Source organism: Eleutherodactylus coqui, chromosome 8 (assembly GCF_035609145.1).
Source record: "Eleutherodactylus coqui strain aEleCoq1 chromosome 8, aEleCoq1.hap1, whole genome shotgun sequence".
NCBI lineage: Eukaryota > Metazoa > Chordata > Amphibia > Anura > Eleutherodactylidae > Eleutherodactylus > Eleutherodactylus coqui.
In genome coordinates, this window is record NC_089844.1 from 192,364,069 (window position 1) to 192,389,612 (window position 25,544).

General features: G+C 44.4%; 1 protein-coding gene across 2 annotated transcripts in view; it reads left to right on the forward strand.

Annotated features, from left to right (window-relative positions):
* Positions 1 to 25,544, forward strand: part of TMEFF2 (transmembrane protein with EGF like and two follistatin like domains 2) — an 895,617-nt gene that overhangs the window by 156,466 nt on the left and 713,607 nt on the right. For both annotated transcript variants that reach the window (XM_066577156.1, XM_066577157.1), the window contains exon 4: positions 10,716 to 10,742. In XM_066577156.1, the coding sequence (XP_066433253.1) occupies positions 10,716 to 10,742 (27 nt within the window). The remainder of the gene's footprint in view (positions 1 to 10,715; positions 10,743 to 25,544) is intronic.

The following is a 25,544-nucleotide window of genomic DNA, read 5'->3' on the forward strand; positions in this document are numbered from 1 at the left end:
GGATTCCTGGTTTTATTGCCCCATGTGCCCATCCCAACCAGCCTCCGTAATTACCCCTGTCTTCGGAAATACCACACAGTTTACATTATTACTTTTATCTAAGATTTATAGAATGCCAAAAAGGGGCTAACTCTTCATTGATGTATCTGCTGTACAAAAAAAACTGTTTTTAAAATGACACTTGCAAAAAAATGAAACTTTTATTTTTTTCCTTCTGCTTTGCTTAGATTCATTCAAAAACTGTGGGGTCAAAATATGCAGTACACCCTTAGAGGAATCTGTGAAGGGGTCTAGTTTTCAAAATGGGGTCATTTGTGGAGGTTCTTCATCATTTTGGATGCTTAAAGGCTCTACCAGTGTGCTATGGGGCCTACAATGCCTTCAAGCAAAATGTCTGTTCTGTAAGCCATTGGCTGCTCCTTTCGGTTTGGGCCCCGTTGTGCAGACAGACAGAAGATTGAGGCCACAATCGGTATGTTTCTGAACACAGGACAAACGGGGATCCATTTTGGGGTGTAAAACCTCATTTTCATGTGCGCTTTAGAAAAAAAACCTACCTTTTAAAATGACATATTTGCAAAAATATGAAATTTTTATTTTTTTCCTCTAAATTGCATTAACTCCTGAAAAAAACTGTGCGGTTAAAATACTCCTGACCTCCTCAGTAAATATATTAAGGAGTGTAGTTTTTGAAATGTGGTCATTTGTGGGGGGATCTATCATTCTAACACCCATGAGCCTTTGCAATCTTGGCTTGGTGCAGGAAAACAAAGTGTTCCTCAAAGTGTTGATAAAATAATCAATGTTAAATTTGTAATCTAAATGGTTAAAAAAATATATATAAAGTTTTTCAAATGTTCATCCAGAATAAAGTAAACAGATGGAAATGTATATTGTATCAAAAATGTGTAGAGTATGTTTGCACATATTTGGGATATTGCAATTAAAAAATGTTAAAAAAGGACAATTTGTTTAAAATGTTCCCAATTTTGGCGCTCTTAAAAAACATACACATTCTATTTACCATCTAAATGAAGCACAATATGTGGCGATAAAACAATGCCAGAATCATGTGATGGGCCCTCTTTAATTTTCATTCAGTCATATATTTGGGAGCATTCCTGATTGTACTTTATCGTAAAGTGCTTTGTCTTTTTGGCTTTACTGCACAAGATCCAGAATCCAGCAAACCCCCAGATATGCAACCCTGAGCAGTGAAACTAATGCAAAGTGGGGACAGATTACAGCATTTTTGCCAGCATGTTACTTTTGTCTACGAGCGTTGTGTAGTCCAGAACATTTGATAATTTGGAGCCTTCAAGGTCCTATTCATGTCAGATGAAAGGATTTTTACACTCGTTTTTCATCCTTTGATATTTGCAAGGCTCTTTTTAATTCAGATTTTATCTTTTTATCCATTTATTTTCCCTTTCTAATTCATTTCTAACTACATTGAATTTCCTCAGTTGCACGCTGCATCTTTAGCACTATTTTACATATACAAATGTAGCTAACTTTAACCTGACATTTAATGTGCTTCTAAGGGGGATGAGAAAGTTAACTGTGTGTAATACAAATGTTGCACTAGTGGTTTTTAGAGAGATGACAAAAAGTAGGATGCTGATGCTTATTAGGGCAAATGTCATTAATGCTAAGGGTTTATTGGGAGAAATACGATGTTGGATGCCTATTACAGAGCTGCTAATGATTGCGTGTAACCAGTTTATTGTCTCTGTCATGGCCCCTGTGGACATTGTGTGAGTGGTCTCAATCCCAGTTATGTTGGCCATACTGCAGGTTTAGATAAGGGTAGGACATGCACATTTGATGGATGCATGGTAGGGCATGCCTCGCCCTGCAGGGTGGGACTGTGTTTTTTGTACAAATGGTGGGGTGTGGCAGGTAAGTTTTTGTTGTGTTGCCCACAGTGGTGAAAAGAGCAAGCAAGTATGTGAGTTTGATGCGAGGTTGCGTGTGGCCTGAGTTGTGAGCCACGAGAGAGGCATTGAAAGGCTCCAGTGGAAGAGGCTGGATGCAGCTTGAAGTGTGATTTGCAGGAGCCCTGGAGCTTCCGGGTTGGAGTTGGGAGTGCCTGGTGTGCATGGTCATGATTTTAAAAGCTCTTATTGTGGCCTGCTGCATTGCTGAGAGAAGAGGAGGTACACCATAGAGAATGTGAGTGCGTACAGCTGTGAACCATTGGAGTGTCCTCGGAGCTATGCCAGGCATGCTGAGTTTTTGAAAAAGACTGAGTTGATCCTGCATGAGCTGACAAACTGAGACAGTGTCTCTAAGTCTTGAGTCAGCATTGTCAAGTATTGAAACTGTGCAGCAATGTTCTGAAGTTGTGTGCCAAGTTAAAGAGACTTTACCGCTAATTCAGCTGCCAAATAAAGATTGGTTTACTGCAACTTGCACTCCATCTTTCATTTTGCCTGAGTGTTGGGGTTCCACACATTATATACAATAATGCAACAAACTGTAAACTGAAATTTTCAATGGCATTTGATGTATTAAATGTGCTTTATATAGTGGGATAAGGCAATGGTCTATTAGATATTGATCATTAACCTTAAAGCAACCCTCCCTCCAGTTTCGGGGCAAAATTCTGTCTCAGGGCAGTAGGGTAGATAACCTGCAGTTGTTCTTCTCTGCCATCCCTCTAGTTCGCTGGTTCCAGGTCCCGTTTTTGGCTGCCTAAATGTCCGATGCAGTCTTCAGACTATGTAATCCCACGGAGCATTGGTCGTGTTAGACTGCCAGTGCACAGTCTGAATTAGGTAGTTAGGATTTGCTGCAGCCATCTTGGATGGCCAAAAACAGGACCCTGAAGTGACAGATTGGGGGGGTGGCAGAGAAGAACAATTGCGGGTAATGTACCCCCTCCGTGTGAAGACTCACTTTTGTTCTGAAACTGAAGGGTCACTTTAAGGCATAATGGGCAGTTTTACCAAGATGCTTCCCTGGACACTGTAGGTAGTCCTAAAGTGTTGATCCACAGTATATGGGTCTCTTAGAGTGTTCTGTCTTACAAAGTGAACTACTGTACTGTGACAATTCACACACAGACCAGGATATAGCACAGATTGTGCTGCCTTCGCAAAGACATTTACATAAAGAATAGAGATGAGCGAGCACCAAAATGCTCGGGTGCTCGTTACTCGGGACGAAATTATCGCGATGCTCGAGGGTTCGTTTCGAGTAACGAACCCCATTGAAGTCAATGGGCGACTCGAGCATTTTTGTATATCGCCGATGCTCGCTAAGGTTTCCATTTGTGAAAATCTGGGCAATTCAAGAAAGTGATGGGAACGACACAGCAACGGATAGGGCAGGCGAGGGGCTACATGTTGGGCTGCATCTCAAGTTCCCAGGTCCCACTATTAAGCCATAATAGCGGCAAGAGTGGGCCCCCCCTCCCAACAACTTTTACTTCTGAAAAGCCCTCATTAGCAATGCATACCTTAGCTAAGCACCACGCTACCTCCAACAAAGCACAATCACTGCCTGCATGACACTCCACTGCCACTTCTCCTGGGTTACATGCTGCCAACCCCCCCCCCCCGCACGACGCAGTGTCCACAGCACACACCAAAGTGTCCCTGCGCAGCCTTCAGCTGCCCTCATGCCACACCACCCTCATGTCTATTTATAAGTGCGTCTGCCATGAGGAGGAACCGCAGGCACACACTGCAGAGGGGTGGCACGGCTAGGCAGCGACCCTCTTTAAAAGGGGCGGGGCGATAGCCCACAATGCTGTACAGAAGCAATGAGAAATATAATCCTGTGCCACCGCCATCAGGAGCTGCACACATGGGCATAGCAATGGGGAACCTATGTGCCACACACTATTCATTCTGTCAAGGTGTCTGCATGCCCCAGTCAGACCGCGTTTTTTTATAAATAGTCACAGACAGGTACAACTCCGCAATGAGAATTCCGTGTGCACCCACAGCATGGGTGGCTCCCTGGAACCCACCGGCTGTACATAAATGTATCCCATTGCAGTGCCCATCATAGCTGAGGTAACGTCCGATTAAATGCAGGTGGGCTTCGGCCCACACTGCATGCCCCAGTCAGACTGGGGTTCTTTAGAAGTGGACACATGCAGTTACAACTCCGTGTGGACCGACAGCATGGGTGGGTGCCAGGAAGCCACCGGCAATACATAAATATATCCCATTGCAGTGCCCATCACAGCTGAGGTAACGTCTGATTAAATGCAGGTGGGCTTCGGCCCACACTGCATGCCCCAGTCAGACTGGGGTTCTTTAGAAGTAGACACATGCAGTTACAACTCCCTGTGGACCCACAGCATGGGTGGCTCCCTGGAACCTACCGGCGGTACATAAATATATCCCATTGCAGTGCCCAGGAAAGCTGATGTAACGTCAGCTTTAATGCAGGTGGGCAAAAAATTAATTGGATTACACTGTAGGCGAGGGCCCCAAAAAATTGGTGTACCAACAGTACTAATGTACCTCAGAAAAATTGCCCATACCCAACCAAGAGGGCAGGTTAATCGCTTTGGTTAATGTGGCTTAATTTGTAACTAGGCCTGGAGGCAGCCCAGTTAAAATAAAAATTGGTTGAGGTGAAAGTTTCAACGCTTTAATGAGCATTGAAACGTATAAAAATTGTTTGCAAAAATTACATGACTGAGCCTTGTGGGCCTAAGAAAAATTGCCTGTTCGGCGTGATTACGTCACGTTTCAGGAGGAGGAGCAGGAGGAGGAGGAGGAATATTATACACAGATTGATGAAGCTAAAATGTCCCCATTTTTGATGGTGATAGAGAACGATGCTTCCATCCGCGGGTGCAGCCTATGTATTGCTTAGGTATCGCTGCTGTCCGCTGGTGGAGAAGAGAAGTCTGGGGAAATCCAGGCTTTGTTCATCTTGATGAGTGTAAGCCTGTCGGCACTGTCGGTTGACAGGCGGGTACGCTTATCTGTGATGATTCCCCCAGCCGCACTAAACACCCTCTCTGACAAGACGCTAGCCGCAGGACAAGCAAGCACCTCCAGGGCATACAGCGCGAGTTCAGGCCACGTGTCCAGCTTCGACACCCAGTAGTTGTAGGGGGCAGAGGCGTCACGGAGGACGGTCGTGCGATCGGCTACGTACTCCCTCACCATCCTTTTACAGTGCTCCCGCCGACTCAGCCTTGACTGGGGAGCGGTAACACAGTCTTGCTGGGGAGCCAGAAAGCTGTCAAAGGCCTTAGAGAGTGTTCCCCTGCCTGTGCTGTACATGCTGTCTGATCTCTGCGCCTCCTCTGCTACCTGGCCCTCGGAACTGCGCCTTCTGCCACTAGCGCTGTCGGATGGGAAGTTTACCATCAGTTTGTCCACCAGCGCCCTGTGGTATAGCATCACTCTCGAACCCCTGTCCTCTTCGGGTATGAGAGTGGAAAGGTTCTCCTTATACCGTGGGTCGAGCAGTGTGTACACCCAGTAATCCGTAGTGGCCAGAATGCGTGTAACGCGAGGGTCACGAGAAGGGCATCCTAACATGAAGTCAGCCATGTGTGCCAGGGTACCTGTACGCAACACATGGCTGTCCTCACTAGGAAGATCACTTTCAGGATCCTCCTCCTCCTCCTCAGGCCATACACGCTGAAAGGATGACAGGCAAGCTGCATCGGTACCCTCAGCATTAGGCCAAGCTGTTTCTTCCCCCTCCTCCTCATCCTCCTCATGCTCCTCCTCCTCAACGCGCTGAGATATAGACAGGAGGGTGCTCTGACTATCCAGCGACATACTGTCTTCCCCCGCCTCTGTTTCCGAGCGCAAAGCGTCTGCCTTTATGCTTTGCAGGGAACTTCTCAAGAGGCAAAGCAGAGGAATGGTGATGCTAATGATTGCAGCATCACCGCTCACCATCTGGGTAGACTCCTCAAAGTTTCCAAGGACCTGGTAGATGTCTGCCAACCAGGCCCACTCTTCTGTAAAGAATTGAGGAGGCTGACTCCCACTGCGCCTCCCATGTTGGAGTTAGTATTCCACTATAGCTCTACGCTGCTCATAGAGCCTGGCCAACATGTGGAGCGTAGAGTTCCACCGTGTGGGCACGTCGCACAGCAGTCGGTGCACTGGCAGATGAAACCGATGTTGCAGGGTGCGCAGGGTGGCAGCATCCGTGTGGGACTTGCGGAAATGTGAGCAGAGCCGACGCACCTTTCCGAGCAGGTCTGACAAGCGTGGGTAGCTTTTCAGAAAGCGCTGAACCACCAAATTAAAGACGTGGGCCAGGCATGGCACGTGCGTGAGGCTGCCGAGCTGCAGAGCCGCCACCAGGTTATGGCCGTTGTCACACATGACCATGCCCGGTTGGAGGCTCAGCGGCGCAAGCCAGCGGTCGGTCTGCCCTGTCAGACCCTGCAGCAGTTCGTGGGCCATGTGCCTCTTCTCTACTAAGCTGAGTAGTTTCAGCACGGCCTGCTGACGCTTGCCCACCGCTACTGCCACGATGCGCGACACCGACTGCTGGCGACGTGCTGCTGCTGACATATCTTGATTGCGAGACAGAGGTTGCGTAGGAGGAGGAGGAGGGTGGTTGAGTGGAGGAAGCATACACCGCCGCAGATACCACCACCGAGCTGGAGCCCGCAATTCTGGGGGTGGGTAGGACGTGAGCGGTCCCAGGCTCTGACTCTGTCCCAGCCTCCACTAAATTCACCCAATGTGCCGTCAGGAAGATATAGTGGCCCTGCCCGCCTGTGCTTGTCCACGTGTCCGTTGTTAAGTGGACCTTGGCAGTAACCGTGTTGGTGAGGGCGCATACAATGTTGCGGGAGACGTGGTCGTGCAGGGCTGGGACGGCACATCGGGAAAAGTAGTGGCGACTGGGAACTGAATAGCGCGGGGCCGCCGCCGCCATCATACCTTTGAAACCCTCCGTTTCCACAACCCTATACGGCAGCATCTCCAGGATGATCAATTTGGCTATGTGCACGTTTAACGCTTGAGCATGCGGGTGCGTGGCGGCGTACTTGCGCTTGCGCTCCAACACTTGCGCTAGCGACGGCTGGACGGTGCGCTGAGAGACATTGGTGGATGGGGCTGAGCACAGCGCAGGTGAGGGTGTGGGTGCAGGCCGGGAGACGGTGGTGCCTGTGTCCTGAGAGGGGGGTTGGATCTCAGTGGCAGGTTGGGGCACAGGGGGAGGGGCAGCGGTGCAAACCGGGGGCGATGAACGGCCTTCGTCCCACCTTGCGCATGCCTGTAGTGAGACGTAGGTGCGTATGACTGAGCTAGTGGAATTCACAGCGCAGAAGCAGTCAAGTGGCCAAAGGCCAGTAGTAGGCCTTAAAGGAGATGTCCCGAGGCAGCAAGTGGGTCTATACACTTCTGTATGGCCATAATAATGCACTTTGTAATGTACATTGTGCATTAATTATGAGCCATACAGAAGTTATAAGAAGTTTTATACTTACCTGCTCCGTTGCTGGCGTCCTCGTCTCCATGGTGCCGACTAATTTTTGGCCTCCGATGGCCAAATTAGCCGCGCTTGCGCAGTCCGGGTCTTCAGCTTTCTTCTATGGAGCCGCTCGTGCCAGAGAGGGGCTCCGTGTAGCTCCGCCCCGTCACGTGCCGATTCCAGCCAATCAGGAGGCTGGAATCGGCAGTGGACCGCACAGAAGAGCTGCGGTCCACGGAAGCAGAGGATCCCGGCGGCCATCTTCAGCGGTAAGTATTGAAGTCACCGGACCGCCGGGATTCAGGTAAGCGCTGTGCGGGTGGTTTTTTTAACCCCTGCATCGGGGTTGTCTCGCGCCGAACGGGGGGGGGGGTTAAAAAAAAAAAAACCCGTTTCGGCGCGGGACATCTCCTTTAAGTATTTTGTTTCTATTTTTTTAAAATGCTGAGCTGAGACAGCAGACAGAAACTGTAGGCAGCGTATAATATTATGTATACTGTTTCCCTCTGGCGGGATGACAGCGCTGATGTAACAGAGACAGCAGATCCAGGAAACAATTTTGCGCAAGCCTGCTGTAACGCTTAGCTGCGTATTAATTACGACTACTACCCCCAGCAGATAGATACTGTAGGCAGCGTATAATATTATGTATACTCTTTCCCTCTGGCGAGATGACGGCGATCATGTAACAGAGACAGCAGATCCAGGAAACAATTTTGCGCAAGCCTGCTGTAACGCTTAGCTGCGTATTAATTACGACTACAACCCCCAGCAGATAGATACTGTAGGCAGCGTATAATATTATGTATACTCTTTCCCTCTGGCGGGATGACAGCGCTGATGTAACAGAGACAGCAGATCCAGGAAACAATTTTGCGCAAGCCTGCTGTAACGCTTAGCTGCGTATTAATTAGGACTACTACCCCAGCAGATAGATACTGTAGGCAGCGTATAATATTATGTATACTCTTTCCCTCTGGCGGGATGACAGCGCAGATGTAACAGAGATAGCAGATCCAGGAAACAATTTTGCGCAAGCCTGCTGTAACGCTTAGCTGCGTATTAATTAGGACTACTACCCCCAGCAGATAGATACTGTAGGCAGCGTATAATATTATGTATACTCTTTCCCTCTGGCGGGATGACGGCGATCATGTAACAGAGACAGCAGATCCAGGAAACAATTTTGCGCAAGCCTGCTGTAACGCTTAGCTGCGTATTAATTATGACTACTACCCCCAGCAGATAGATACTGTAGGCAGCGTATAATATTATGTATACTGTTTCCCTCTGGCGGGATGACGGCGATCAATTTTTTGGAAAAAGCCCACTGCCTATATAGCCTGAATATCTCTTTCCCTGCCTCACCAGTACTGGCCCTATACTCTGTACAATGACTGCAGACTGCGGACGCAATGCTCTGCACGGCCGATATACAAAAAAAAAATTGTGCAACACTGCTAAAAGCAGCCTCAACAGTACTACACACGGTCAGATGTGGCCCTAAGAAGGACCGTTGGGGTTCTTGAAGCCTAAAATAACTCCTAACGCTCTCCCTATAGCAGCTCCGGCACCAGCAGCACTTTCCCTGATCTCTGTCAGAATGCATCTGTGGCGAGCCGCGGGAGGGGCCGATTTATATACTCCGGTGACACCTGATCTCGCCAGCCACTCACTGCAGGGGGGTGGTATAGGGCTTGAACATCACAGGAGGAAGTTGTAATGCCTTCCCTGTCTTTCTATTGGCCAGAAAAGCGCGCTAACGTCTCAGAGATGAAAGTGAAAGTAACTCGAACATCGCGTGGTGCTCGCCTCTAGTAACGAGCATCTCGAACACCCTAATACTCGAACGAGTATCAAGCTCGGACGAGTACGTTTGCTCATCTCTAATAAAGAACCAACATCATGGAGTGTAATCTGTCTGGAAGATAGGGTGTCCACATCAGATAGAAGATTGCAATGAATAATAAACCAATTTGTATCCCTTTAACAAATGTACTGGGCCTCACATTAGCCAATTGAACTACCACCAAACATAGGCCACTCGAGTCTGCAGCACTAAACAGACCTGGAGATTGTACTTTTCTGAACATCACTGGCACATAATTTAGTTATGCTTAGCAATTTTAGGGAAATGTCAAGCATAGTTATCATCTTTAGCTCACAGCAAATCCGATTACTATATGAGGACAAATCACAATCCGGACAAACAGGGAATACATTGTTTTATGAGACTTGTTAGTTTATCACATAAATGCCTAATTTCTTTTAATATAGTATTATAACTGGTGGATTCCAAATCAATTACAGTATGTAACAGAGCCACAAAGTAAATTGTACTTTTCAGTATGGTGTAAACCAGGACTTCCCTGTCCAGTCTCCTATTGGCTGCAGTGGTCATGTGGTCACTCCCATCCCCAATGACAACATCCAGTCCAGCTGCATTGACAGTGGGCTGGGCGGTCAGCTTATCATCGGGGATCCCAAGCAGGGAGCCACCGGCCACTAACTATTGATGACCTATCCTGAGGATAGGTCATCAATAGTTTTTGCCCAGATTACCCCTTTAACTACAATATACTACAATGGTGGAAATCAATTTATCCCGATACACCAGTTATATTAATGACTGCTACATCTTAGAGTTCTATTCACTATTAATTGGGATGAGTACCTTCAGTGCATTTCACTCCAACTGTAGCTCAACAAAGGGGACAGGAGCTTGTTGAGTTGGGGGTTTAATGGCATAATGCACACCCATAAGACAAAAGGCAGAATGGTGGATGAAATGAGGACGGACACATGGCACTACTATGAGACCAAATCCATTGACGCTCCAGATAACAGATAGGATTACACACTTATGTAATAGATAAAGGGAAAATAGCAGTGTTGGATTGCATTTTGTCATGGGAACAATGCAAGATGTAACACAAACGGAAAGCTTTGAGGTTATGTATCAACCTGTTGACTTTGTATGTGTTCACAGCTGGCTCATAAAGTCCTGTACTGTATAAATAGCATGTCTCATAGTGAGGAGAAAGGTTAAAGCCAATGACAAAAGTGAAGATGTTTCTTGTTATCAAGGGCTCTCTGTTTCTCTGACAGTACCTGCATAACACATCGCTAACCTTGAACATGTTCTGCGGTACAAAAAAGGCAAAATATAACACAACCAAGTAGACCGGCACACCGGCGTCTCCAAGCAGTTATGGATCTGTTCTTTTTGTCTGTAATGTAAATGTAATATTACTGATCATGTATTTAAGATGTCTGTTCTTTTTGTCTTCTAGAGGGAGGGTCTGGATCTGGTGACGGAGGTAAGAGGTTTAATTTAATTTAGTAAGTTTCAGTATTTGGAGGTGAAGCCCTCTTATTTGTGACCGCTGTATTCTTAACTCTTTAGCATGCAGTCAGAGCTCATGGTTTTGTACAGAGGCGTAAGAAGGCTTCCATTTAGATATATAAATCCATGGCATGGACCACACTATTTGTACTGAGGTATTCTCTGAGTCATGCTTCTATTGAGGAATGTCTCCACAAATACAGAACCCAATGGATCTTGTATGTGTTTACCAAAATAAACTGTTCCATGAGTTGGTTCAGGTCGTGAGTGTGAATGCCAATTTCATAACGGTAGCATATCTTCCATGCATCTTATACTGGATGTCCCATTCACTGAAAAGCAGCTATAGCGTCAAGACTAAAAAACACATTTTAATGATAGTTGGTCAAAATATACCTCAGGAACCCCTCAAAACATCTGCTGAAAGTGTCCTATTTGTGGTCAAGCATGCCTCAACCAAATGCTCCATGTTGCTGAACGTTCTGGTAAGCATTAGTTAATCATATACATGTGTTCAAAGAATAAAGTGCTTATAAATAATAATAAGGATCACTAAATATAATCAAATAGCATTAAGGCCACATTAGTCTCCACCAATTGAACCAGGAGGCACCCTGACGCACGTTTCATTTGCTTTCTCAAGGGGTGACAAAGAAACAATCCCACACCTCCTAATATACCCATCCAAGTAATCACATGACTGGAAAATGGTGCAGGAATCTGTGAGCAAAAGGATACCTAATACCTGGCGCTTATCGGTCGGAGCAGGCGCAGACCAAAAAGGGTCATGTATGCAATCCGAACGACAAATGATGCTGGGCACCAAACGTCCAAGTGGTCGCCATCCAGCCTGCGCACACCCTCACTCAGCGTACACCTAGGGAATTATCACAATTAAATGAAGGTTATGCTATATATAACATCCATTGTGTCCCTTTCCAAAAATAATGAAAATGTGCGAACAAACAAGAAGAAATTAAATGATGAAAAACATAATTTGGTGCGATGAGTGACATGTAAAATAAGAGGACACCTAGTCCACTAGGATGCACCAAGGTGCAAAAATGTGGTGGCTGCATTGGAGGTGCGACAGGTGACTCTGTCCTATTGAAAGTAGCCAGTGCTAAATTCTTCATTGTCTAATTAATGTATGAATGCGTGGAAAATCTTTAGACACGCTGCACTGGTCACAGTACTGTCAAAAGGATTAGGCATCGCTTTGATATGGCGCACCAGACACCAATGCTTTCAGGGTGAAGCCGGGTCAGAAGGGCTTTCAGTTGACCACATCCACTTATTTTGAGAGTTTACATGATGAATAAGTGAAGCCGTGCCCCATCTGTAAACCACATGACATCAAGAATGTTAGGCTTGTTGTCACTTCAAACCATTGTAGTACACGAGGCATTCCCTTTTCTAGGACCTTTCAATTCACGCACCGCAGTCACTCGGTATTCATGAAGACGTGCTCTCTTTGAGCTGTAGCTGCCCAGACTAGGTAGCTGTTCCACCTGCCCTGTTGAGGACCACCAGGGTGGGGACAGTGGCAGTTGGGTTTAGAAGTGCTCGATGAACATGTTATGAGTGGTTCCTGGTCCTTGTTCTGAAATGTATGTTTTGACCAAATTTCATTAAAATATATTCATTAGTTTTGGAGTTGAATTTTTCCAGGACTCCAACAAATGGGACTCTGTATAATGGCTTAGGAGCTAAAGAAGTGGCAACTGCAGGTGTGTTTAAGGCTCAGAATGCTGTAGTCGTCACCGCTCTTGTACCCACAACATAGTTTAACAAAACTCAAATGCAGACCGCCTCCTGGGTTTATCTGTTATCTCAGTAATTCTGAATAATATTTCTATACCTTTTTCTATTTTCCTTTTTGAATTCTTTGCTATTTTCATGCACTTTAGTGTTTTCTGGGTGATACGTCGGCATGGTTTTCAGGAATTTATTATTCATCTCTTTATTATTTCTTTATAGGAGCTTTAGGTTTTCATGTCCTTTGTTTTATTTATTGCTCTTGAAATTCGATTCATTTATTCCATTTGTTCATAAGTTTGTGTGGTCTTCATCATCAAGATGAGTACACACTGACAGAGTCTAACATTTTACCACCAACCTGCCATCGGTATGACGGTGAAACGCGTTGCCTATCTGTCCTGTTGGTCTAAATGAAGAATTGTATTCTCACCTTTTCTGGTTTCTGCATATCTAATCTACCCGCTAAATAGTGAGAGGAAACTGATATTGTCACAGTGCTGCTGGTGGATGAGCATTGGCCTTGGGTGATGTCACAGCATTAGCCCACATGATTCACCAAGCTAGCGCATGCTTATTGTTATTTGGCAGTGGATGCTGTTAATTGATTGATAGATATGTTCCACTTGCTCTGCTCCTGGTGTTTGTCTTCCTCTCTTATTGCAGCTAGGGGTCGCCCCTTTCGGGTCGGATGCTTAGCTTATTAGGTAGATGCAGCCATTTTTAAATCAGTCATCTCTTTGTCAGTTGCTCTGGTGTGTTTCCTATCTCCCTGTTCCATTCTGCTCATGGTGATCTATGCAACATCTTTGTTGGATATGACAGGTTGTTCCTATTCAGATTTATGCATCCTCAGCAAACCCAACCATTGCTCATTATTGCACCATCAACATGTATCCTTGCTTCTTAGCGGTCTATCAGTTTGTCTTGCCTTTTTTCCTGTTTCAATTCTTTACACATTTGGTAGATGGAGTTATTTTGCAACTGTAGCATATGATGTTTCCAACAAAGATGTAATACTGTGATAGGAGTCATTAATATCTTGTAGCCAAAGTGTGACTAAATAAGGGGATAAAAAATAATAAATTGCGCTGATGTTCAGAATGTAGCATGTAGAGTGACATAGAACCCTGTCTATCTATCTATCTATCTATCTATCTATCTATCTATCTATCTATCTATCTATCTATCTATCTATCTATCTATCTATCTATCTATCTCTACCTATCTATCTCCTTTCTATCTATCTATCTATCTATCTATCTATCTATCTATCTATCTATCTATCTATCTATCTATCTATCTATCTATCTATCTATCTATCTCCTATCTATCTATCTCCTATCTATCTATCTCCTATCTATCTATCTATCTATCTATCTATCTATCTATCTATCTATCTATCTATCTCCTATCTATCTATCTCCTATCTATCTATCTATCTATCTATCTATCTATCTATCTTATTAAACTACTTTCTGTTGTCTGTACCTTGTGCATGCTCAAACGGTCAGACCAATTTGCAACAAATTTGCCACACAGATAAATCAGTCACTTTGGAAGGTTTTCACACATTTCTGCCTTTCGTGACACATTCACAAAATATTGGAATTCAGACACAACAGCGATACGACTGGACTAATCCGCAACAAATTTGCCACACAAGTAAAATAGGCAATTCTGTAGGTTTTAGATGGCATTTCAGCTCTCTGGGGCCTTCTGTTCTCAACATTCACAAAAAATTTGAATACAAATGCACATATTGAAAGGGTTCTCTGCATCAATAGGAGCTTCTGTATTACAATAATAGCATGAACTATACTCACCCCCCTGCGGTCACCGGGATCCAGCGTTGCTGCCCTGCTCTGGTCCTGGTGACTCCTATGACAGATGATGCAGCATCATGTCCTTGAACTCCTGGCATCATGGTGCCCAGCATGTGAGCGATATTACCAGGAGAATGAGCAGTGATGCCACAGCCTCTCATTGGCTGCAGCGGTCCCCAGATCTTTTGTGACATCATCTATTACAGCAATCACCGGGACCACAGCGGGGCTGCAGTGCTGGATCCTGGCTGCCATGGAAGGGTAAGTATGATTCACTTTATTATTTTAATACAGTGATCCTATTGGAGTGGAGTTCTTCAGTGATCGGAGAATCCCATTGATTAAAATCTTTTGGGATGCCACTGGCAAGACGTCATGTTTTTGGACCAAAACAACCCAAGCATTTTTCTTTACCCGCCGTGAACGGACAATACTTAATTATGTTTATTATGTTGTAGTAAAACAAGAATAAACAGACTCGTATGAAGTATCTGATATAATGCAGCCGTCTGCATAGAGAGTAAATAGGAATGTGTGAACGGCATCCATTTGTTTTAAAGCGTTGTGTCCTCTACTTGACGTTCCGCTACTTTGTGTTGCGCTATCGGCATTCTACGACTCTAAACCATTTATTGTTTGGACTGTTATTGTAAGCCTGATCCTTCTACGTCCTTCACAAAATCTAATGACCCAGTGAAGCATCTTCCTTAGAGCAGACTCTTGGAGACCAGAGAATTGTATTGTAGAAGTGGGTCAGCAGGAGTTCTAGATGTCAGTATCACGTAAGCAAGATGATCTTGAAGTGGTTAGTCACCGATAGCCATCCTCACTCCTCATCTGCACCGCTCTGTAGTATTTTTAGTATTTAGTCCTGCACAGGAAGAACAGAATTAAGTGATTTGTAGGCTTCTCCTTCTTAATTTGCAATGCAGTAAGAATCGTGTAAATCAACCCTTCTGGGATTTTAATTATGTATGCAATTCTTGTGATTGCTTACATAAACTTGTGAAGAACTCTTACGTCAACTGTTTTTAAATGCATTTTTTGTGGCTTTGAAAAGTGGTAGCTATATTTTATATGCACTATACTGAAACAAGGAGAGGAGAGGCTGCAAAGATGAATCTCTTGACCCTTGCGTAGAGTTTGCATACTTTAAACAGCAGTTCTACTGTAATAATATGTATATATGGATGCAATGAACAGAGGGCAGCATTACTTGTGCCCATAGATGCCAACAATATTTTTCCCAGATTGAGCCTGATCCAACATGATGCCTCCAGATGTCAAACGATCATATTCAAACAGCTCTAGCTTCTTATTTTTCCATACAGTCTTGTATAGTAATACAAGAAATAGTCACACAATGGCCTCTAAATTATGGCCGGAGTGGCTGTCTGTCCCAAGTGAAAAAAAAAACTTTTTGAATCCTCTTCACATATTTCCTAAATTCATAGAGTCGCAAAAATGCACTCAGAAATTTCCAGAATGGGAATCTCTGACAGAACAATCTAACCCAAAGGTAATTTATATCAATTGTACATGGCTTATAGGGTACCTGTCACTGCCATCTTACCCCTAAGGCTGCATTCAGACGAACGTATATCGGCTCGGTTTTCACGCCGAGCCGATATACGTTGTCCTCGTGTGCGGGGGGGGGGGGGAGGATAGAAGAGCCAGGAGCAGGAACTTAGCTCCCGCCCCCTCTCTGCCTCCTCTCCGCCCCCTGCACTATTTGCAATTCACTTTTATTGCCTGTCTCATCCTAACGAGCCCATGTACTTCCACAATTAGGTCCAAGGTTAGAGCTTGCCAAATGCAAGTGAGCAGAGAAGAGTTATGAGGCCAGGAAGAGTCATGTTGATGTATGACCTGCTGAGATGACCATACCCCTTTACTCTTGATAGACAGCTTCTCCTGTCCCCTGCTACACAGTAAACTCTGTCTATCCAGAGAAAGGGGTGTGGCTAGCTCCGCAGCTCATGAATCAATGTGACTCTTCTTGATCCCATGACTCTTCTATGCTCATTTGCATATGGCAAGCTATAATTTTGGAACCTGATTTCTTTGGTACATAGGCTTGTTAGGAAAAGAGAGGACATTAGAAGTGATTGATTTTTCATCCTCTGCCAGAAAGTGAAGTTAGCTGTCATGATGGTGACAGGTTGTCTTTACAATTTTGAGCCTCAGATTTCAAGTGCAATAAAAGTGATCAAAAAAGCCATATGTACTCCAAAATCACACACAATCAAGCCTTCACAGAGTTCCGCCATGGAAAAATAAAAAAGTTAGGGGACTTTGATTACAGTGATGCAAAAAAATAATAATTTGCACAATAAAACCCCTATTTTTAAAAAGTGGAAAAAAATCTACCGTATTTCTGGCATATAAGGCGATGGGGCGTATAAGACGACCCCCCCAACTGTCGCCTTATATGCCGGGAATTCGGTGTCAAAAAAAAAAAAGCAGTACTCACCACCCAGGCTGTTGCTCCCTCCTCGTCCCCGACAGAGCATTGCTTTCTGGATGGCTGTGATTGGCTAACTCACGCGGCGTCAGCCAATCACAGCCATTCAATGACATCATTGAATGGCTGTGATTGGCTAACTCACACAGCGTCAGCCAATCACAGCCATTCAATGACATCATTGAATGGCTGTGATTGGCTAACTCAGGCGGTGTCAGCCAATCACAGCCATTTAATGTCATTAAATGGCTGTGATTGGTTGACGCCGTATGAGTTATCCAATCACATCATTAGCTTTCTGGAGGCGGGGATTTCAGGCCTTGCATCCAGAAAGCAATGCTCTGTTGGGGACGAGGAGGGAGCGACAGCCTGCAGCAGCGCCGCAGAACGCCAGAGGAGGTAAGTACTGCTTTTTTTTTTTACACCTTTGTTTTTTTTTGTATACCCGGCGTATAAGACGACCCCCGACTGCAGAGCAGATTTTTCGGGGTTAAAAGGTCGTCTTATACGCCGGAATATACGGTATATAATTTTGGTGCTGTAATCATATCAACTCACAAAAAAATGTATCATGTTGTTTATGCTGCATGATTTGCACTGTAAAAAAATTGAAAAAATGTCAGAATTGATGTTTTTTTCCTCCCTGCCCTCAAAAGGTTAATAGAAGTTAAAAAATAAACCATATGTACCCAAAATTGGTACCAATAAAAAATACAGCTCGCCGCGCAAAAAAACATCTCATACGGCCGTGCAAAATGGAAAGAATAAAAGAGTTCTGGATTTTGAAAAGTAGAGAAGAAAATCCCCTAAAAATCGTTGCGTCCTCAATGCCAAAATAGGCCGCGTCGCTGAAATAGAATTCAGGCAGCAGAGGGATGATAGGTTTACCGCTGTCTGTCTTCAGGGGGGTCTCATCCAAAGCTCCAAATGCAATTAATGGCAAGAAAAATGTTGTGAGACCTGACATCCGGGGACTCACCCGTCTATTCACCCAGTGCAACGCTTCACGTCTCTTCTACCCTTCCCAAGCAATGCCACCTGTTTGAAAACCCCTAAAAAAAAGCCACAATGCTGATTTTGTTAATTTCACCTAAAAAAAAGGCAATAAAAGTGATTAAATAGAAGCTGTATGTAGCGCAGTACGGGACCATTACTGCTCTCCAGGTCCTGTCTCTTGAACCCTTCTCAGGCAATTCCTTGGGAAAGGTTTAAGACTCAGGAAACGTTACAGTTAGAGATGAGCGAACGTACTCGTCCGAGCTTGATGCTCGGGCGAATATTAGGGTGTTCGGGATGCTCGTTACTCTTAACGAGTACCACGCGGTGTTCGGGTTACTTTCACTTGTATCTCTGAGACGTTAGCGCGCTTTTCTGGCCAATAGAAAGACATGGAAGGCATTACAACTTCCCCCTGCAACGTTCAAGCCCTATACCACCCCCCTGCTGTGAGTGGCTGGCGAGATTAGGTGTCACCCGAGTATTGAAATCTGCCCCTCCCGCAGCTCGCTATGGATGCATTCTGACATTAGTTCAGGGAAAGTGCTATCGTGTTGGAGCTGCTATAGGGGGAGTGTTAGGAGTTATTATAGGCTTCAAGAACCCCAACGGTCCTTCTAAAAGCCATAAATCTTCTGTATATGCGCTCAATGGGGCCGGCGGCAGCAGCGCCGACCCCATTGAGAACATATAGAAGACAAATCCTTTTTTTCTGCCACAGCTGTAACAGCTGTGGCAGAGAAGAACGATGTTTGCCCATTGAATTCAATGGAGCGGCAATACAGCCGCTCCATTGAAAGCAATGGGCTGCCGGCGTGCGCGGGGTGAATTGTCGGGAAGGGGTTAAATATATAACCCCTTCCCTGCAATTCATCCAGAAATGTGTAAAAATAAAAATATATACCGGCGTATAAGGCGACGGGGCGTATAAGACGACCCCCCAACTGTCACCTTATACGCCGGTAATACAGCGGAGCAAAGAATAAAAATCATTACTTACTTCTTCAGACGATCTGCGGCGCTCCTGCAGGATGTCGCTCCTTCCTGGTCCACGGCAGACTATTGCTTTCTCTACGAAAGGCTTGAAATCCCTGCCTCCAGAAAGACATGTGCCTTCAGCCAATCACAGCCAATGACAATGATGTCATTGAATGGCTGTGATTGGCTGTGGTTCTGGAGGCGGGGATTTCAAGCCTTTCGTAGAGAAAGCAATAGTCTGCCGTGGACCAGGAGGGAGCGACAGCCTGCAGCAGCGCCGCAGATCGTCTGAAGAAGTAAGTAATGATTTTTATTCTTTGCTCCTCTGTATTACCGGCGTATAAGGTGACAGTTGGGGGCTCGTCTTATACGCCCCGTCGCCTTATACGCCGGTATATATTTTTATTTTTACACATTTCTGGATGAATTGCAGGGAAGGGGTTATATATTTAACCCCTTCCCGACAATTCACCCCGCGCACGCCGGCAGCCCATTGCTTTCAATGGAGCGGCTGTATTGCCGGCTCCATTGAATTCAATGGGCTAACATCGTTCTTCTCTGCTACAGCTGTTACAGCTATGGCAGAGGAGAACGATCTTTACGCTGACAGTGCGGGGGGGGGGCACTCTTGCCGCTATTGTGGCTTAATAGTGGGACCTGGGAACTTGAGATGCAGCCCAACATGTAGCCCCTCGCCTGCCCTGTCCGTCACTGTGTCGTTCCCATGACTTTCTTGAATTGCCCAGATTTTCACACATGAAAACCTTAGCGAGCATCGGCGAAATACAAAAATGCTCCGGTCGCCCATTGACTTCAATGGGGTTCGTTACTCGAAACGAACCCTCGAGCATCGCGGGAATTTCGTTCCGAGTAACGAGCACCCGAGCATTTTGGTGCTCGCTCATCTCTAGTTACAGTGGGTGAATAAACAGGTCGATGTGCTGTCACTATACAATCTTCTTCAGTACTGGCCGTGTCACTAAGAGGTTAATTAATATTACTATACATTTCGTTTAAAGTCCTAACATAAAATCAATAATTCTGAGAAAGGGGTTGCAGAATTTTCTTATCAAAAATATTCGGTTCACTCGATTAAAAAAAAAAAAAAGAGAAACTCTAAAGTTAAAATAGCACCCGAAAGCCGATACGGGATGCCTGACTTCTATTGATGATATTAGGCATCTTCCATTGGAATCAGCATCAGCTTGAGCGATATGCTGTATCTTCTGTCATTCACAACGTGATGTGGTATCACCGGCCGCACGGGGAATTGGTAGGATGAGCTCATTATTTTCTCTTCCGTTTGCCTAAGAATACATGTTAACGCTTCGGCTTGTATACTAGACGATCGCCGCTCTCTGGTCTGCAGCACCCTGACATGGGCAGGAGGGGGGGCCGCAGTCGTCTTCTAGTAAACAGTCATCGGCATATTATGTAGAAATGATAGCATGTGTCCTGCTAAATAATAGAATGTTAATTAACTTAGAGGGCCATCTTTTTTCATTAGCTGTTGACCAGTAACTTAATTAGATCTGTTTATACGCCCGTGCCTTTTGTTTAAATGTTAAGCGCAGGCAGCAGCTGTCAGTGACGCAGCGTGTTTCCCTTCACTTTATTATAAAAGTGATTGATAGGTCAGCCTTCAAAGAGAGAACAGCACAAAACACAAAGCTGGAGCCGGCTTCCTGGCAAGTCTTAAGTTGTGCCTTTAAAATACTGCAAAATAGGCAAAAACCCCTCTCTGCACAATCTTATTTTTCTTGCTAGCAAATGATAATTAAAATAACTGGAAGCTGTAACGATGAATGATTTCAATTGTATCCTGAAAATCTCCAGCGTTAATGGTACTGAGAGGATTACATGATACCAAAATAGAACTCTCCCTTAGTGCGATGACAAGGGCTAGCCTGCCATCACTTCTTGTATTAAGCTTTTGATTCTGCTTTATTCATTCCTAATATCATAAAATCTATGACTCACAAGGCTGCTGCTCTCGCTTCACCAAGGAAAAAGCTTGTTATTTTCCAGATGATAGAAGCCTGAATTTTGCCTTATAAAACCATGAAAAAGAGCTAATTTCAATGTGGTGGATTAAACTAGACAGGAAACCAAGAATCTTAGAAATGTATACATGATGTTAACAAAAGTATTGGGCCCCCCACCGATCCTGTGCTGTCAGGTGAAGGGGGTGTGCAACATGGGGATGTTTCTGCTGGGAAGGACTAGGGCTATTGGTTATAGTGAAGTCTACGCTCACCACCGATGGGTACAGAGACATCCCAGACAATGCGGCACTACCTCCCCTGTGGTAATACAGCTCCGTGTCTCCACCAACATGACCGAGCACCGTGTCATACGGCACGTAGTGTTGAGGCTTGGTTTGAGGAGCAAAACACCCGCAAACTTCATTGATTCAATGTCTGAATCTGAATACCATTGAGCATCTATGGGATGAACTAGAATTCCGTATCCATGCCCGCCCAACATGCCCATCATCCCCCGCGTCACTACCTGAAGCTCTCCTGGAGGAATAGAGGCAAATCCCTCCACACATCTATGGGAATTTGGTAGGAAGCGGCTGCAGAGGGTGACTGCAGTCACTGAGTCCAAAGGTGGCCCAACAACAGATGGAAAATTGGAATAAAATCCTATTCCAGCACCTTCTATGTGCATCTCTACTTTTTGAAGATGCTTACATGTTATGAAAGGAAAAACAATGTGTTAGTGTCAGAATGATTGATATGAACAGACAGAGAATTCAGGCACCCATTTTTAGGAGTGCAATACTGATAATCCATTCTTAAGATAGGCATCACTATCTGTCAATGGAAGTCTGCCGCTTGGGACCCTGCTGATCACTGCGTAGCAGACACAGTACCATACTTTTTGTAGTGGCAGTGCCTGGTATAGCAGATCAATCCCAATCACTTGAATGGGACTGAGGTGCTCCAAGGCCACATGATGAATGAGTGTGACATCACTGACCTTAGAAGAGGCCATAGTGCTCATCCGAGCTCCGCAGTGTCTTCATGATAGAACTTATTGAGTAGAGACAGATGTGTACTCTTGACCATAATCAAAGTCCCATTGAAAATGTGCAGGTCCATAAATGAAAACCTATGAAAAGAATATAAAAATCAATGGATATATCAGCATTTCAAGAGGATTCCTACATGTTGTATCTACAGAGAATGGGAGCCACATTTTTTCATTCTGTAAGACAAGGGATGCCAAACAGGAGGATGTCTAGCCTATCTTGTAGCCTCCTGCTGCCATAGACTTGCATTGTACAAAAAATGGATCCATTAGGATCTGGTTGATAGAGCAGAAAAATGAGACAGTCTATGAGACTTATATGCGCTCTGTTTTTCAGTGGCAGAAACTGTTCATAATGATTCAGCCCCCAATGCAAATTTTAATTCACAGAAAAACCGCTACAAGAGAATAACCTAAAATACTGTTTTATTGATAAGTAATTAAAGCCATGGGGAGTGAAGGGACAAACACATATGCACCTAGATTCGATGGTAAATAAGAAACCATGGTACAAAAGTGAACAAACCCCAAAGATGTGAAAAAGGGAGGTAACAAAGCCCTGATGGATGGTAGGGCCTAATAAAGGGGGGATTGTAAGCTGGATAGACTCCCCCCAACATAAATATCACTAGGCTAGCTAGTATCTCGTTGTGGTGTCTGACCCCAGCCCTCAGAATGGAGGTCAAGGACTGCGGTCAAAGATCTACAACCAAGAAACCAGACATGTTAGAAATGCTTGATGATAAACACTCAAGAGGCTGTTGATGTGTTTCGCAGCCACGTAGCGCCCTTAGCCGTGTCCAGCAAGGGCTGTCAGTGGGATAGCAAGGACGGGTAAAACAGACTCAAGGAGAGGTACAGGCTGAACAGTATTCTACCGAACTGTTGGATTGATGTGCCAACAGTATGTAGATATATTGGATGCTTAAAGAGACCTTTAATGCCCCAAAGTATGATGTTGGCTGCTCTGTTATAATTGACAGAGCTCTCAATAGTCTGATTTATAGAATTGAAAGGCTCAGATATTTAGAATGTTCGACGCGTTTCTCTGGCCGTACGGACAGAACATCAGGAGCTTAATGTGGTGGGAATATCATGGAACCACACAGTAGTTAATGATGTTGTATTTGGTTATATGGTAACAAGGAAAAAACAGACCAGATACAACAAATCAATGATTACTTATAGTGTATTGGGCTAAAAGTTTGGGGGGTTTGTAAAAAAAAAAACCACGAATTAGAGCCTTAAGATAAAATATAATAAAAGCTTCTTCTCATTTAACATACCTAATTTGGCAGCCTACCATAAAATCAGATAGACAGGGGTTTGTACAGCAACATTGTGCAGAATTACAATGATGTTTCTATATATGTTTGCAATCAACATTATTCAACCCCCATTTGCAAATCAGCTTTATTTGCCAAATTTAGAAACTTTCAGCTGTTTGAAAAAAAAAAATCAAACAAGAACAATTTTAAGAGGTTTATCCAAATTCATCATGAACTGCCACTTTTATTGACTCCTGCTGTTTCAGAATTGTTCAACAACTTGATGACCGGCGTCTTTAGTACTTCGTAGAGCAGCTTCTGCTCTTCTGACCGTCTGCAGACGGGATGTCCAGACAGACAGCATCTTCTGGCAGTGTACCTGAGGAGTCTTACCCCACTCCTCGTGGACAACAGCCTCCTCACTAATATTCTTGGTCTTGTATGCTACAACCTCCTTCACATCCCACCAAAGATTTTCTAAGGGATAAAAGTCAGGTGACTGTGACAGCCACTCAAGAATCTTCCAGGACTTCTTCTAAAACCAAGCCTTGGTGGACCTTGGGGGTCTGCTTGGGATCCTTGTCCTGTTGGAAGGTCTAGTGATGCCAAAGCTTCAGCTTCCTCACAGAAGGCATGATGTTTTCTCCTGTGATTCCCTGATACTTGATTGAGTCAATCTTGCTCTCCACACACTGCAGGTTTCCAGGAGCAGAGGAGGCAAAGCAGCCACCCACCATGCTTCCCTGTAGGCATGCAGCTCTTTTCAGCATCTGCTTTATTCTTCCTCCTCCAGACACAGAGCTGATCCAGAGGCCTGAAAAGCTACCGTTTTGTTTCATCACACCACAAAACAAACTTCCGTGGCTTATTTTTTGACTTTGAGTATATTGGAGGTGACTTTCCTTATGTTTTTGGGTCAGTAGAGGTTAAGGTCTTGTACTTTGGGCATAAAGGCCTTCAGCATGTAGTATGCATGTGGAAACCTCAGCACCTGCTGATAAGTCTTTCTACAGGACTTTTAAACGTTTTTGACCATCTGCCTCCTCAGGAATCAGGTGGCAACCAGTGATACATTGCATACAGGTAGTGTAGCCAGTGTTCCTTTAACTTTGAACAAGCGGATGGCTTCAAAATGTATCTCTAGGAACATTCAGTGCCTTTGCTACCTTTTTGTATCCCTTTCCTTGTTTTCTTGGACCACTCTCTTAACTTAGCCATATTTCTAACAAATAATCAAACATCACAGTAAACAAAGCCAGTCCAGGTATTTGATGTGTTTTTATCTCAAACACATCTGATACAACTAATGAAGCTCTTTATTAGTTGCATCAGGTATGCTTTAGTCAATACCTGATTTACAAATGTATGTTCTTAGGATTATTCAAAACCCTGAATAGAATCCAAGGATTCAAAAAGATCTAGAAAAGCTTGTGCAGTGGGTGGCGACTAAAATAATGGTATTTAACAAGGAGAGATGCAAAGTCCTACTTCTGGGAGAAATAAAAAAAGCACATACAGAATGGGAGGAATTGGGCTAAGCAGCACATGTGAAAAAGACTTGGGCATACTAATAGATCACAGACTGAACATGAGTCAACAATGTGATGCAGCAGCCGAAAAGGCAAACACAATTCCTGGATGTATTAAGAGAAGCATAGAGTCTAGATCATGTGAGGTCATTATCCCCCTCTACTCTTCCTTAGTCAGACCTCATTTGGAATACTGTGTCCAGTTCTGGGAACCGCACTTTAAAAAATTCATGGACAAACTGAAGCAAGTTCAGAGAAGAGCTACCAGGATGGTAAGCGGTCTGCAAATCATGTCCTATGAGGAACGGTTAACACAAATACACGATGTTAATGCGAGCTTCCAAACCAATGCAGCACTCTTTTTCAGGCTTAAATGAAATAGATCCCAAGAGATATAATATATATATACACGCACACACACTCATTGCCCTCTGACACACAAAAAGGAACCTGCTCACATGTACGGACCGCGGACAGCTTACAAATTTTAGGGGTATTTGTGAAATTTAGGTTCTATTCAAACTAATTCAGACTGAACCAAATTTTTTGGCCAAATTCAGCGAACTGACCAAACCGAACTTTTTGAAAAGTTTGCTCATGATTATTGATATAACAGGATGTTATAATATTATAATTTCTTGTTCCTACCAGTGTTAGGTTAGTTGGGCCTACCTAATACTGTCCCTGTTTTTCCTCATTAGGTGAATTTGTTCATACCGTCGTCAAAGCAGAATGTTTTTTGTTCCATAGAGTAAAAGGATTCATGGCTATGAGATATTCACCTATTCTAGCCTTGTAGAAAACGTAGTGCTGCCCATCTTCATCATCAAGAACTCCAGTAGTAGAACTTATACTATACAACCTTGTAGGCAAATGGACATTTGAATTATTTAGATGGTTTCTAGATGGTAAAATTCTTAC